At 34.8% G+C, this 12,602-nt stretch overlaps 1 protein-coding gene and 1 pseudogene across 1 annotated transcript; both read right to left on the bottom strand.

The window, feature by feature from the left end:
- Window positions 1–2,195: 2,195 nt before the first annotated feature.
- LOC135621923 (GDSL esterase/lipase At5g55050-like) lies at window positions 2,196–4,925 on the bottom strand (annotated as a pseudogene).
- Window positions 4,926–9,724: 4,799 nt separating this feature from the next.
- LOC135623570 (geraniol 8-hydroxylase-like) lies at window positions 9,725–11,826 on the bottom strand. Its single transcript, XM_065126696.1, has 2 exons — window positions 10,836–11,826; window positions 9,725–10,514 (listed from the first exon to the last, which is right to left on the bottom strand). The coding sequence occupies exons 1-2, from the start codon at window positions 11,775–11,777 to the stop codon at window positions 9,882–9,884; spliced, it is 1,575 nt and encodes a 524-aa protein (XP_064982768.1). The 5' UTR covers window positions 11,778–11,826; the 3' UTR covers window positions 9,725–9,881.
- Window positions 11,827–12,602: the final 776 nt, after the last annotated feature.

Raw genomic sequence — 12,602 nt, 5'->3', positions numbered from 1 at the left:
TGTGATCTTATTTTAGAATCTTTCCTTAAGGATCACTTACCTACCATTAATAAAAAAAACTTTATGATTAGTTTAGAAAAATTCTAAGAAACATCACCTATTATTGATAGTCATTCAATTCCAAACACCACTTTGAAGTCTTCCTAGGGTAGCAAAAATAATCTACAAGCAACTCTTAGCCTTGTATAATCGATTTTATCTTCGATCACTTGCTATCAGAAGTTGAAATCCATCTATTGACGACCTTAGAATATGTAAGCTAATAAATTAACAGGAGATGTGTAGGCTAGTAATTTTTGCTTATTGAGATATACAAGGTAGCACTTTTGCTTCTTTTTTAGATGCACAAAATAACAATATTACTATTCTTGAAATGTGCAAGATAGCACTTCTGTATCTCCCCTTTGTCATAAAAAAAAATGAAGAAGAGGGAAAAGATTCAATGGTGCAAAAATTTCAATCATTGTATAAATGAATGAAAGATAAATATGAAATATTATGAATCATTTTGATTGGTTTTTTTTTGTAAACAGTGAAAAGAGATAATCATAGGAAATGATCTTGATTAAAAAAAAAGACTTAAGTCAAGAATACCGAAAGATCATGAGTCATTTCTTGATTCAAAATGAAAACTCAAGTCATGATAATCGAGAAACCAAGAAAATGATCTAGAAAAATATAAGAACAATTCATCCATTTGAAAGATTTAACATGTCTATTTCTTTTCTAATAAAATCAAATTACTCCTCATTTAATGGTTTTATAAAAATATCTACTAATTGATGCTTTATTTCAATAAATTCTAAAGATATATCATTATTATTAATATGATATCTAATAAAATGATGTCTAATATCAATATATTTAGTTCTAGAGTGTTGAATGTGATTATTTGTTAAACATATTGTACTAGTATTATCACATTTTATAGGGATGCTTTTCGAATAAATTTTATAATCTTCTAAAATATTTTTCATTCAAATAACTTATGCGTAACATGCACCTACTGCTACATATTCAACCTTAGCTATAAATAATGCAACAAAATTTTGTTTCTTGGAAGAACAAGAAACAAATGAATGGCATAAGAGTTAATATGTTTTGGATGTACTTTTTCTATTTACTCCATATCCAGCAAAATCAGCATCGGCATAAGCAATCAATTATAAATTTTTAGTTTTTGGATATCATAATCCTAGATTAAGAGTTCTTTTTAAATATCTAAAAATCCTTTTAATAACTTTTAAGTGAGTTTACTTGTGATTAGATTAAAATCTAGCACAAAATCTAACACTAAATATAATATCAGGTCTTGTCTTGTGAGGTATAATAAACTATCTATCATACCCATATAAGTTTTTTATCAAAACATTATCCATCAATGTCCATATATAATTTTATAGAAGTGCTCGTTGGTGTATTAATAGCCTTAGTACTATCCATATTAAATCATTTTAATATATCTAAAGTATACTTAGTTTGACTAACAAATATTTCATCACTAAGTTACTTAATTTGTAATCCTAAAAAAAAAGTTAATTCACCTATTAAACTCATTTCGAATTCTTGGCTCATACTATTGGCAAAAGATTCACATAAAGACTCATTTGAAGAACTGAAAATGATATCATCAACATAAATTTGAATTATAAAAAAATTATTTTTAAAATATTTAATAAACAATGTGGTATCAACCTTGTCTTTCAAAAAATTATTCTTAATAAAAATTGAACTAAGTCTCTTATACTAATCCCTTGGCCACACAAAGCCTTAGATAACTTATAAACATGATTTTAAAAATAAATATTTTTAAAACCGAGTCATTGTTCAATATAAATTTCTTCAAATATAAAGCTATTAACAAAAATATTTTTAACATCAATTTGAAATAACTTAAAATTATTATAACTAACATAGATAAGGAGTATCCTTTTAGCTTCTAATTGAAAGGATGCATCAATTCGAATTACTAATTTAGTATCGTTGTTTGAAACAATGCTAAATTAGTGGTCAAATATTTCAACCAAGAAGAATGTATCGATTATAAAGAAACATTCGTTCCGAGATTAGAAGCTATAAGGATACTCCTTGTCAAATTATAATAATTTTAAATTATTTCAAATAGATGTACTTGTCATATATGAGGTTGTAATTAGATTGGAAACCTAGTTGATGCCAACCTGCGAGTGGATCAATCTGCAAACGAAAGGATGCCTCCATTCGAATCACTACTTATTCATAAACCACAACCTCATCGTGCTCAGCACGAAGTGCAAGAGCACTTATTCCTCCCTCTTACATCATCTAGCTTCTGCTAACAACATCAACGCCATTCCCTTCTTCAACTCTCCACCAGCTGCTTCAGATTGATAGGACTGGCGTACTCCGATGGCCCACCGTACAACGCGAAACCCGCCTTCTCCGACGTCTCTTGCGTCGGGTGAATCCTGTCCCAGAACAGGAACTCGTTGCGGTTGGTGCAGAAGGTGGTGTTGGGCGAGCACATGACTTCTGCCCCCAGTTTCCCCGACCCACAGCAAGCACTGCTCACGTCCTTGTAACCTGCAGCAACAGCAGAAACACTCACTCAGTACACGATTTAGCCACTTCCCATCCATCTCTTCGCCACATGTGATGTCGATCCGAGCTTACCGACTCCTGCGGGGTCAGAAATTATGCTCATGACGACGTTGTACGAGTTCCCGATCGTGTACTTCATCCCTTCCATCTCCGAGCTAAGATTCTTCACGAGGACGCTGACTCTGTCGTTGAAGCCCTCGGTCAAGGCGTTCAATCCATCGAGGCACGCTCCCAAGGGATGCATGACTCGCGAAATGGGGCAGCACCCGACCGGCGGCACGTTGATGATCGCGAACTTCCTCGCTCCCAGATCGTACAGCGCCTGTGCCATGAAAGAAGAGCGCATGCTCGTCACGCTAGCCAACAGAGCCAACATCGATCGTCTCGCTGAGGAAGGAAGCTCACCTTGAGATGTGTGGTGTAGTTGGTGATCATGACGTTGTAGAACTGCTCGGTCTGGTCGGCGGTCGCGTTGCCGCCCGTGGCGAAGAAGAAGGCGAAGACGTCGTTGCCGCCGGAGCTGATGAGGAAGATGGACTTGGACAGCAGTCCCTTGGCTACTGCCGCGGTGACTCGCGAGGCGATGTTGGATTCGTGTGCAGCGAAGTCTTGGATCTGCTTTGTCATGGTTATGGTGGTGCCCTGGAAGATGAAGATGGTCGGAGGGTTAGGGTAGGTCATCATTGCAGAAGGGAAAAAGAGGAGGAGGAAAGCTCACAGTGGAGTCGAGGATTCCGGATCCGCCGGAGGCAAAGCTCACACCTCGCCGGCCTCTAGGATGAGCGGGTGGGGTTTGTTCACCACAGCGAGATACGGTGGTGGGCTTCTTTTGAACCCCATATGAATTGCTGCCCACATTGAACACAAATTGATTCACTTCCTTCACAAGTGCTAAGATAAAAACCCCAAATTCTAATAGATTACATGATGGTGTTAATTCAAGTCCTACGAATTGTTGTGCACCAAATTATAATAGATTTAATGGAATTACTGTTCACTTGGATAGGGTCGTTTGCATTTTGGAGTTATTGGAGCTCCGATCACCATGTGATTCACGTGATTCATTCATCAGTCATGTTTCTATTGCCGCTTTAATTAGTATATAAAAACAGTTTGGATTGTAAATTAAATAACGATTTTTCAGAAAATATTCATATTTTGAGTTATTTTTCAATCGATATTCTTATTTTATTTTTCTTTTTCAAATAATACCTCTAATATAAAAATTATCTAAACTATTTTTTTTAATCTATGATAGTGTTTCTGAACACCACAATAAAAGAACTATAAAAACTATTAGATATATCATATTATAATTCAAATAAGTATACTAGTTTAAGAATAATATCATCTAAATTAAAATAAAAAATTAATTTATTATTATATCTTAATCACCATAATAAAAACACGACCTACTTAAAAACATTATAAATGAACAAAATAGACTCTTAACCTCAATCAAATAAACTATAAGCTAAAAAATATAATATCGTAATGAACTACAAGCAATGACAATAAAAAAAGGCATAATATGATGTTATTTATAATATTTTTTAACAATATTTATAATATTTTAATACCTCAATAAACATCATAAATATTATTAAAAATATAATAAACAAACCAAATAAAAATATTTTAATAGTTTAAAATTGGTAAAAAATGGACGAAAAAAATTATGGGTATTTTGAATATTTTTAAATTAATCGTACTGTTTGAAAAAAAAAATGGGTTGCCTTTAAAAAAAAACCCAAAATATGAGTTTTTTTTAAAATAAAGTTGCCCCGAATTAAATATAAAAAAATAATTATATAGTACTTTGCATTTGGAGAGGTTGTTTTGGTGACTAACTTTTCATGTTGCAAAGTAATAACTTTATTATTATATAGTGTCACCCTTAAATAATTGATAATGATTTAATGCATAATTCATAAATATTGGTAGAATTATAGTTGTGAATAAAAATGATGAATCTCTTACTTATTCTTATTTTTCTTAAAGAAAAAGGAAATATTATCGTCCGAAAGTCAAATCATGACATCGGTCAACCACGCACCCAAGAAATCAATGGTGTTGTAGCCATTGCTGAACCGTCCGGTGGGCGTCTGGTGCGGGAAGTCAACCCCGTAGTGGGGGAAGTCCGCCTTGGCATCCGTCCCCGACAGGTAGTTGTTGTTGCCGACGTCAGCGGTGGAGTCGCCGAAGACGTAGACGGCGGGGACCTTCGTCAGCGCGGCCGAGACCGCGAACAAGGCAGCGGAGATGACAGAAAGGAGGAGAAGAGGAACGGCGAGCTTCATCTCGAATCTCTACTCTTCTCTACAACGCCGAGGGTGGAGAATGGAGAGTTGGTGTCGAGTGCCATTTAGCTCAGACGTTGGAGCTGTTTATAAAGAGCACAGGATAGAAGAGCAGTAGCCACGTTAGAATGTGAACCATTCATTTCATCGAATACGATTAGGTTTGTCTACGATGAACGTGAAACGCATGGCTTGAATAGAAGGATTAGATTTTGTTTCCTTATGGAACAGTCGAAAGATAAAAAAAATATGAACATCAACATTAAAATAATGTATTGTTAGATACGGAGGAGAATTCGATCATACTATTGTTAAATTATATGGCGCTATTTAATTATATAAGTTGTATTATAAATTTAATTAAATTTTGATGATTATTATCGATCAATAAAAAAAAAATGATAATATTCGAAGATGCAAAGGATTCTTCTAATTATTCATATTATATATTACTCATAAGAGAAGAATCCACACTCGTGAAATAGGTTGCACTTTGAAGAATCTATCTCTTCTATCAAAATAATTTAGTATTTATTCAAGTATTTGATAGGTGGATACTATCCGAGTCAACATAAGTAAAAAAATAAAAGGATTTTAGTGTTGATGGAGGATAAGATAAATAAAAAAACACTATGGTGCCTAAACAAATTACGTTAGCATGAGAGATGGTATCGGAAGAAGTTACTCTGCTCTCTCCAACTCATCTAAATACTATCAAATCAAAACGTAGAATAATGCTGATGATGTTCTTACGAGAATTACCTTCTCATACGATAAGAATAAGAGGATGCTGGAAGAACTCTTTCACACACAAATATATTCTCTCACTCACAAAAGACTCTACATAATGGACGGTATATCTATAAATTTTCTTAACACCCTTACTTGGAGATCAACAATCCTTCAAAGCCCCTATCTTCAGTTTCAGCATGAGATAGATATCAATGCTCAAGACCACAAAGACAAGACACAAAAGGAGCTCGTCTGTTTTGTCCCCATTAGATGGACGATCAAGTTTGACCCATCAGCACAGGAAACCAAAGCACCAGAAAAGAATAGCAGCCCTCAATCATGTCATTGAATAATATGAGTCTTATCTAAACTTTGATTTGGCCAATGTGAACCCTGAAAAGCGTGGGTTTGGACCAGAAGGAGATAGAAGTTGACGGTGCAATCAATAGGATTCGATAGTTACTGTGTCGAAGAGTTGAAAGATGAGTCTGGGAACAGTCCAAGCACATCGCCAGGCTGTGATTCCATCTCATGGATTGCATACATACTTGGATTAATTTGTCCAACCTGAATCATCGGACACAGAGCTAACACGTGAATCCAAGTTGACAGCACAATCCGATTTGTTCCTTTTGTCGAACAGCTCATGGACGAATCCATGGACCCAATAATTATCTTATCAGTTTTGCATGTTGGATCGTGTGGCTCTAATGGAATAACTATTCTATTAATCTTTTGAGTCGGTGCCACAAATATAAAATAGTGATCATCGTTCTAATTATCATGAATCGATTATTTAATCTTACTCACTTAAAAACTTATAACGTTCTCAATAATAACATGTCATATATCTAACTTAATAAAATAATTAATTTATTAAGTTTGAACCATCACCTTTCAAATTTAATATTATTTCTCATCCATGTGCTAACTAATACATCAACTTATTATAGCTCTTCGATGGCGTGACCACTGGTATGATTATAATGATGTAAAGGAAGATTAAACATCATTATGAACCACTGGTATTATTTTTAATTCGATTAGACTTCTTTAGTATATCGATCATTATATTTAAAAAATATATATTAAAATCTCTATAATTAAACGTTTTAGGTACTTAAACTTAAAAAAATTATATAGAAATCTCTATAGGTATGAAAGTGAAATATTTAACCTCATTTATTCGGTTTTACTGATGAAAAATATAGCATGTGACAACACGTACATAAATAATACAAAAATGATAGACAACATGACATTATGGGTGATTATTGTGATGGTGGTAGGTGAGAACGATGCAGCGGTAGACTTTATCGATGTCATGAATGACACAAAAACGATGGACATAAAAATAATTTTGACTCAAGCTATATCTTTCGTCGATAAAACGGATGATGTTAGGATAAATGAGGTTAAATATTTTACTTTCATAATCATAGGAATTTTAATATAAATTTTTTAAGTTTAAAGACCGAGATAGGTCTAATTATAAAAATTTTAATATAAAATTTTAAATTTAAGAACTAGGATATTAGAGAATTTTAATTATAAAAATAATCTTATTTTTATGACAAATTGCTTACGTTGCTAAGATTTTTCTTCGTGCAGGTAGCAAATCAAATGCAAGAGTCGATGTGTACATGATAAGCCATGGTGACAAAGCTCATAATCACGTCCACACTTGAAAAGATATGGTAGGTTGCGTGTCCATATCAAGTCTACCATATTTTAGGATCCCTTGATTTTTTTTTAATCTTTATACTAATATTTTTTCTCACTTAAAGACTTACTACCCCTACTAACTTGTTCTTTACTATAATTAGCACTATAATGGTCATTTATAAGTTATTGACTAATTTTTTAATATCTCTAATTTGATAACAAATATTAATATCTACTCTTAAACTTTCATAATAAATTGATAAATAATCACCTAAGCCATCTAATCTAATACGAGAATAAAAAACACATGCAACTAAATAAACTACTGAAACTTTAAGAAAATAATTTATCCATTTTAATTTTATAGTTATTATTGTTATTTTTAAATAATCATCATTTTTATATTCTTCTAATACATCAATAATATTAATACAAACAACTAAAAATATATGTAATAGGATAATAAACACTACATTATTAAAAACTATTAATTTTTTTTAAAATTTTTTCACATACATTCCAATGCTATTGATATAAACAAACTTATCTAATATTATTTTCAATGAAAATACATAATAGTTCTTTATATTCAAAAGATTCTTTGACAATTCATATATGGAATTTTCTGTCTCATTCTTTCATTAATTATGGATGACCCCACAAGAATGCAATAGCTTGCGAAAGAAATTTTTCAAAAGATCTATGTCCATCTTGTACACATAAATTCAAAATATGATAAACACATTTAACATGGAAAAAGATACCATCAAAAGCAATTTGATAAACTACTTATAATTCTAGAATAAAAACTATATTTGTCGACTGATTATCAAAACCAATTGAAATTTTTTTAAAATCAAATAATATTCTTTGAAAATTATTTTTATCATTCTATAAATATTATTGGTTATTTGTCGTTCTTCTAAAACTCTAAAAGCAATAATATGTTTTTACATGATCCAATCATTACCTATCCAATAACAAGTGAGTAGGAATGCATTTGTTAGTGATCACTCTAAATATAAGTACAAATGAAAACATGATCATCCCAAGCTCGAAAATTTTTTATGAAGATTATATAATTTGTGAGTAACAGTGGTACGAGGAACTTATGTGGTGGGATTTAAAACCTCTTAACAATAATAAATAAATTTATTTTTTTTACCGTAACAAAAAGAGTTTAAGAGCGCTCAAACTTGAATGAGTGTATGATCAAGGTGTGAGAAAATATAAGAGATTTGAAGGAGTATTTATAGAGTTTTAATTTTTTTTAAATACCTTTAAAACTAGATGTGGTTGTTGGAAAGGGCAAATCTTCTTTTTTTTGTTCAAATTTTTTTATATTTTTATTTATAAAATAATTAAAATACTCCTAAATATGGTCATCATTGAGCCCAACAGTTTACCAATCCATCTATATTTTATAAAAAAAAAATCCATCAAATCGATAATTTTGGAATTGATGATTCCAGTTTCAAACCGAACCATGATTAAGTCCATATGAGATCAAGTATTTATCTACATATTACAAAGTCGACTTATCATCACAATCAACTCACATCTTCACCTAAATAAAACAAGCCATCATAATTTTGGATCATCTTCCTCTTATTTTATAGTGAAATGTTAGCTTTCTTGAGTAAGTACAATCAGACCTTCGAAATTATCCTCGATCATAAATGTTGAGGTTTGATGCATTGAACTTTCACTTGTTATTGAATTTGAGGTAGAGCTTAGGAGAGGGAGAAATTGCCATTGCAAAGAAGATTACAATTAAAGAGAGTTATGATTGCTTGATGAATTGGTGTGAGGAAGACTGAGAAGTTTGGAGGTATTTATAGATTTTATAGGATTTCTTTTCCCAAAATAACCCCAACTAGTTATTATTTAATTTTTGGAAAGGATAATTTTTTTATATTTAAAATAAATATATGTTTATTTGTTTGTTAGAATAGCAAATTGGCCATTTGCTATTCTAACAACCAATAGTTTATTCTATTCCAAAACCAATAGTTTCAATATACCCTACAATAAATAGTTTGTCTTAAGGTAGATGTAAAAATATGTGTGACCATAAATCATTGTAATCATCATTTGAGATATGTTCACTTCAACTCAAATTAGAAAGATAAATATATTATTTTTATTATTTTCAAAAGGAAATCTGAGGAGGTTTTTAATGTCAAATTAGAGTCTAAAAAATCCTGAAATCAATATAAACATTAAGTTAGTCACATCATATAATTAAATCATTCCCATTTAATTATAAATCAATATCTTAAAAAAGCTTTCTTCCATGAATCAAAGAGACAGTAATTACTGGGTCTCTTTACAAAGCTATAGAAGATTCTAATTTAGTAATCATATATAAAATATTCTAATTGAATATACAAAAATTACCTTGGATTGACTGTAGAACAAAAAATTTTTAGGAAAAAGAAAAAAAATTGCATGACCTCATAAATAGTTTACTTTCACAGAGAAAATTACACTGACCATAGATAATTGAGCAGATTGCATGGAATCAGATGCCAACAGCCAAAATATTACAATGAGTCTTGAGATACAACATTTTACGTGCCATGGAATATTTCTCCCTTTGAGTTAACTATAGAGATCTGGATCATCAAATCTCGTGGTTGGAACAAGAACAAGTGGTTCAGCCTTCCTCAACGCAATTCCAAACCTCTCACCGAGCTTAAGCTTCTCCCCCTCTGGAAGTTGCCAGCGAAAGGAATGCAGGAAGGAAGCCAACATGTGCGTCACCATCTTTTCTGCTAGAGAGATCCCAACACACATCCTCCTCCCTGATCCAAATGGCAGATAAGCGAAGTTAGTGCCACGGAACTCGTACTTGTCATCTGCAGCTGCCAGAAACCTCTCCGGCCTGAACTCCATAGCATCCTCCCCCCAAATGGCGGCGTCTCTTTGAATCATCCAAACGTTTACGAAGACCTTGGAGCCCTTGGGAATGGTGTATCCGCCCACGGTGCAAGGTGAGGTCGGCGAGCGAGGAAGGAGGAGCGGAGCCACTGGGTGTAACCGTAGTGTCTCTTTCGTGACTGCACGAAGGTACTCCAGCTTGGGCACGTCCGAGTCTTCCAATGCTCTTTCCTTCCCCACCACTGCGTCGAGCTCGTCTTGGATCTTCCTCATGATGTCAGGGTTGCGCATCAGTTCCGCCATCGCCCACTCTATCGTAGTCGGAGTGGTGTCCGTCCCACCAAGTATGAGTTCCTGTGAATTCAGTTAATTGATATCATCCATGCATTTGTTCGTAGAAACAGGTATATATTTCATGAAAATTACTTCCTTTCAGCTACATCATTCATGCTCTTCACGACGAAGATTTATCTTGCGTACTTTTTTTTTTTTAAAGGATCTAATAAATATATGATTATTAATTTTAATTTAAGTATTTTAAGTTAATATAATAATAAAAATTGACTCAGAAAAACAAGAAAAAGAAAAGAAGAGCTACCCTACGTTGATCAGAAAGGAAAATGCTTGAATATTTGTGTTACCAATAGTTGCAGGTGTGGAAAGATGAAACAATACCAAAAACAGTGCCTTGACATGATCCATGGTGAGTGGGTCCTTCTGATCTCTTCTCTCTAAAACCTCCACCATCACCTGCAAGAAGGCCTTACCACCCTTTCCCTCATCCTCTTCACCCCTTCTCCCACTCTCCTCCACAAACTTTTTCCAGAGCACATCGTAACGATCCCACAACCGCTTCATCCGTCTCCCCATCCCCTGCAAATCCAGCGCCGCCAGCACCGGAAAGAAGTCCGACACATTGGGCGCCGCCAGCAACTCTAAGACTCCCTCCACCACCGCCCGGAACTTCATTGACACATCGCCGTCTTCCGACAGCTCCCCCCACAGCATGCTCGTCAACACGTTGAGTGCCGTCGAGAAGACCAGCTCCCACACCTCCACCGGCTCCCCCTCGCGGGCACGAAGGCGAGCGATGGCTCGCCGCACCTCGCGCCGCAGCAGCGAGCGGACAGCCTCGTTGCGGCCGCCGCCGCCGATGAACTCCCGCACGGTCACCTTGCGGAGCGTGAGCCAGAGAGTGCCATGGGGGCTCCAGAGCAAACCATGCTGTGTTCCCGGGACGGCGGTGGCCGGGGGATCACGGTTGGCGAAGATGACATCGTGGTCCTTGAGCGCCTCCCGGACGGCGGCCGGAGAGGAGAGGACGACGCAGAGCCTGGTCCCGAGACGGAGGCTGAAGACGGGGCCGTAGGCGCGGGCGAGGCGGGCGAAGTAGCGGTGCAGGTCGGGTTCGAGGGAGAGAAGGCTGCCGAGGAGCGGCAGGCCGACGGGTCCCGGAGGCAGGGGTGGGCTGCCTTGTCTCCTCGTCCATCTCAATAAGAAGACGGCAGAAGAGACGACGATGATGAGAGAAACGATGAGAAATATGTCACTCTGTTGCTGCGAGGCAGCGACTTCGTAGTCCGTTGCAGATGCCATGAGAGGAACTGCTGCCTTCATCGATGCGGCGGGAGATGGCGGATCTAAATACTACATACTGATGGACGCAGACAAGTGGCCGCCATATGACGACGGACTACGGAGTACGGCAGAAGAAGAAAACATGGTCGAAATTGTGCCGCGTGGCAAAAGCTGAACCAGTCATGTGACCGGTCTGCTTCTGGTGAAAAGGATAAGGACGGGAAAAGGTCGTGATGTGGACTTGGTGGAGTAGAATTGAATGGCTGGGAGTCGTTCGAGTACAACGCTCGCCCGCCATAATTCTTATCCAAAAATACATATAAAAATCTGAACACTGTGTGTGTGAGACTTATTAATTTAAATAAAAAATTATTTATTTATTTTGAATAAATATTATAATGATATATTTATCATATAATATTAAATTAACTTTTGAAATACAATTTTATGAAGCACCAATACATATTTAAAATATAATTTTCATCTATTGTTTACTAAGCACTTGGACCATTACCACTTAAGTTTATATATATATATATATATATATATATATATATATATATATATATATATATATATATATATATATATATATATATATATATATGTTCTCAGACATAAATTAACTCTCTTTTCGGAATTGATTAAGGTTTTAGAATTGGATTCAATAATAACATGCTTCATCTCAGCTTACAGACCAGCATGGATCCATCTATAATTTCATGAAAAAAAGATATATTTTTTTTTATTGAGCCATCTATTAACTAGCAAATAAAAGATTACCAATATCATGCATGAGAATAAGGCCCAAATCATCATCATCTCTATATTTTTTTACTGTATATTTTTTCAATGAGTATTTTG

This window comes from Musa acuminata, chromosome BXJ2-9 (assembly GCF_036884655.1).
Source record: "Musa acuminata AAA Group cultivar baxijiao chromosome BXJ2-9, Cavendish_Baxijiao_AAA, whole genome shotgun sequence".
Taxonomy (NCBI): domain Eukaryota; kingdom Viridiplantae; phylum Streptophyta; class Magnoliopsida; order Zingiberales; family Musaceae; genus Musa; species Musa acuminata.
Note: the sequence above shows the minus strand (reverse complement) of the source record. Positions and strands in the feature narration are given on the sequence as shown.

Coding starts and splice junctions, on each gene's coding strand:
- LOC135623570 (XM_065126696.1), bottom strand. CDS start 11,777: ATGAAGGCAGCAGTTCCTCTCATGGCATCTGCAACGGACTACGAAGTC. Junction 10,515..10,835: donor ATGTCAAGGCACTGTTTTTG/GTATTGTTTCAT, acceptor CTGAATTCACAG/GAACTCATACTTGGTGGGAC.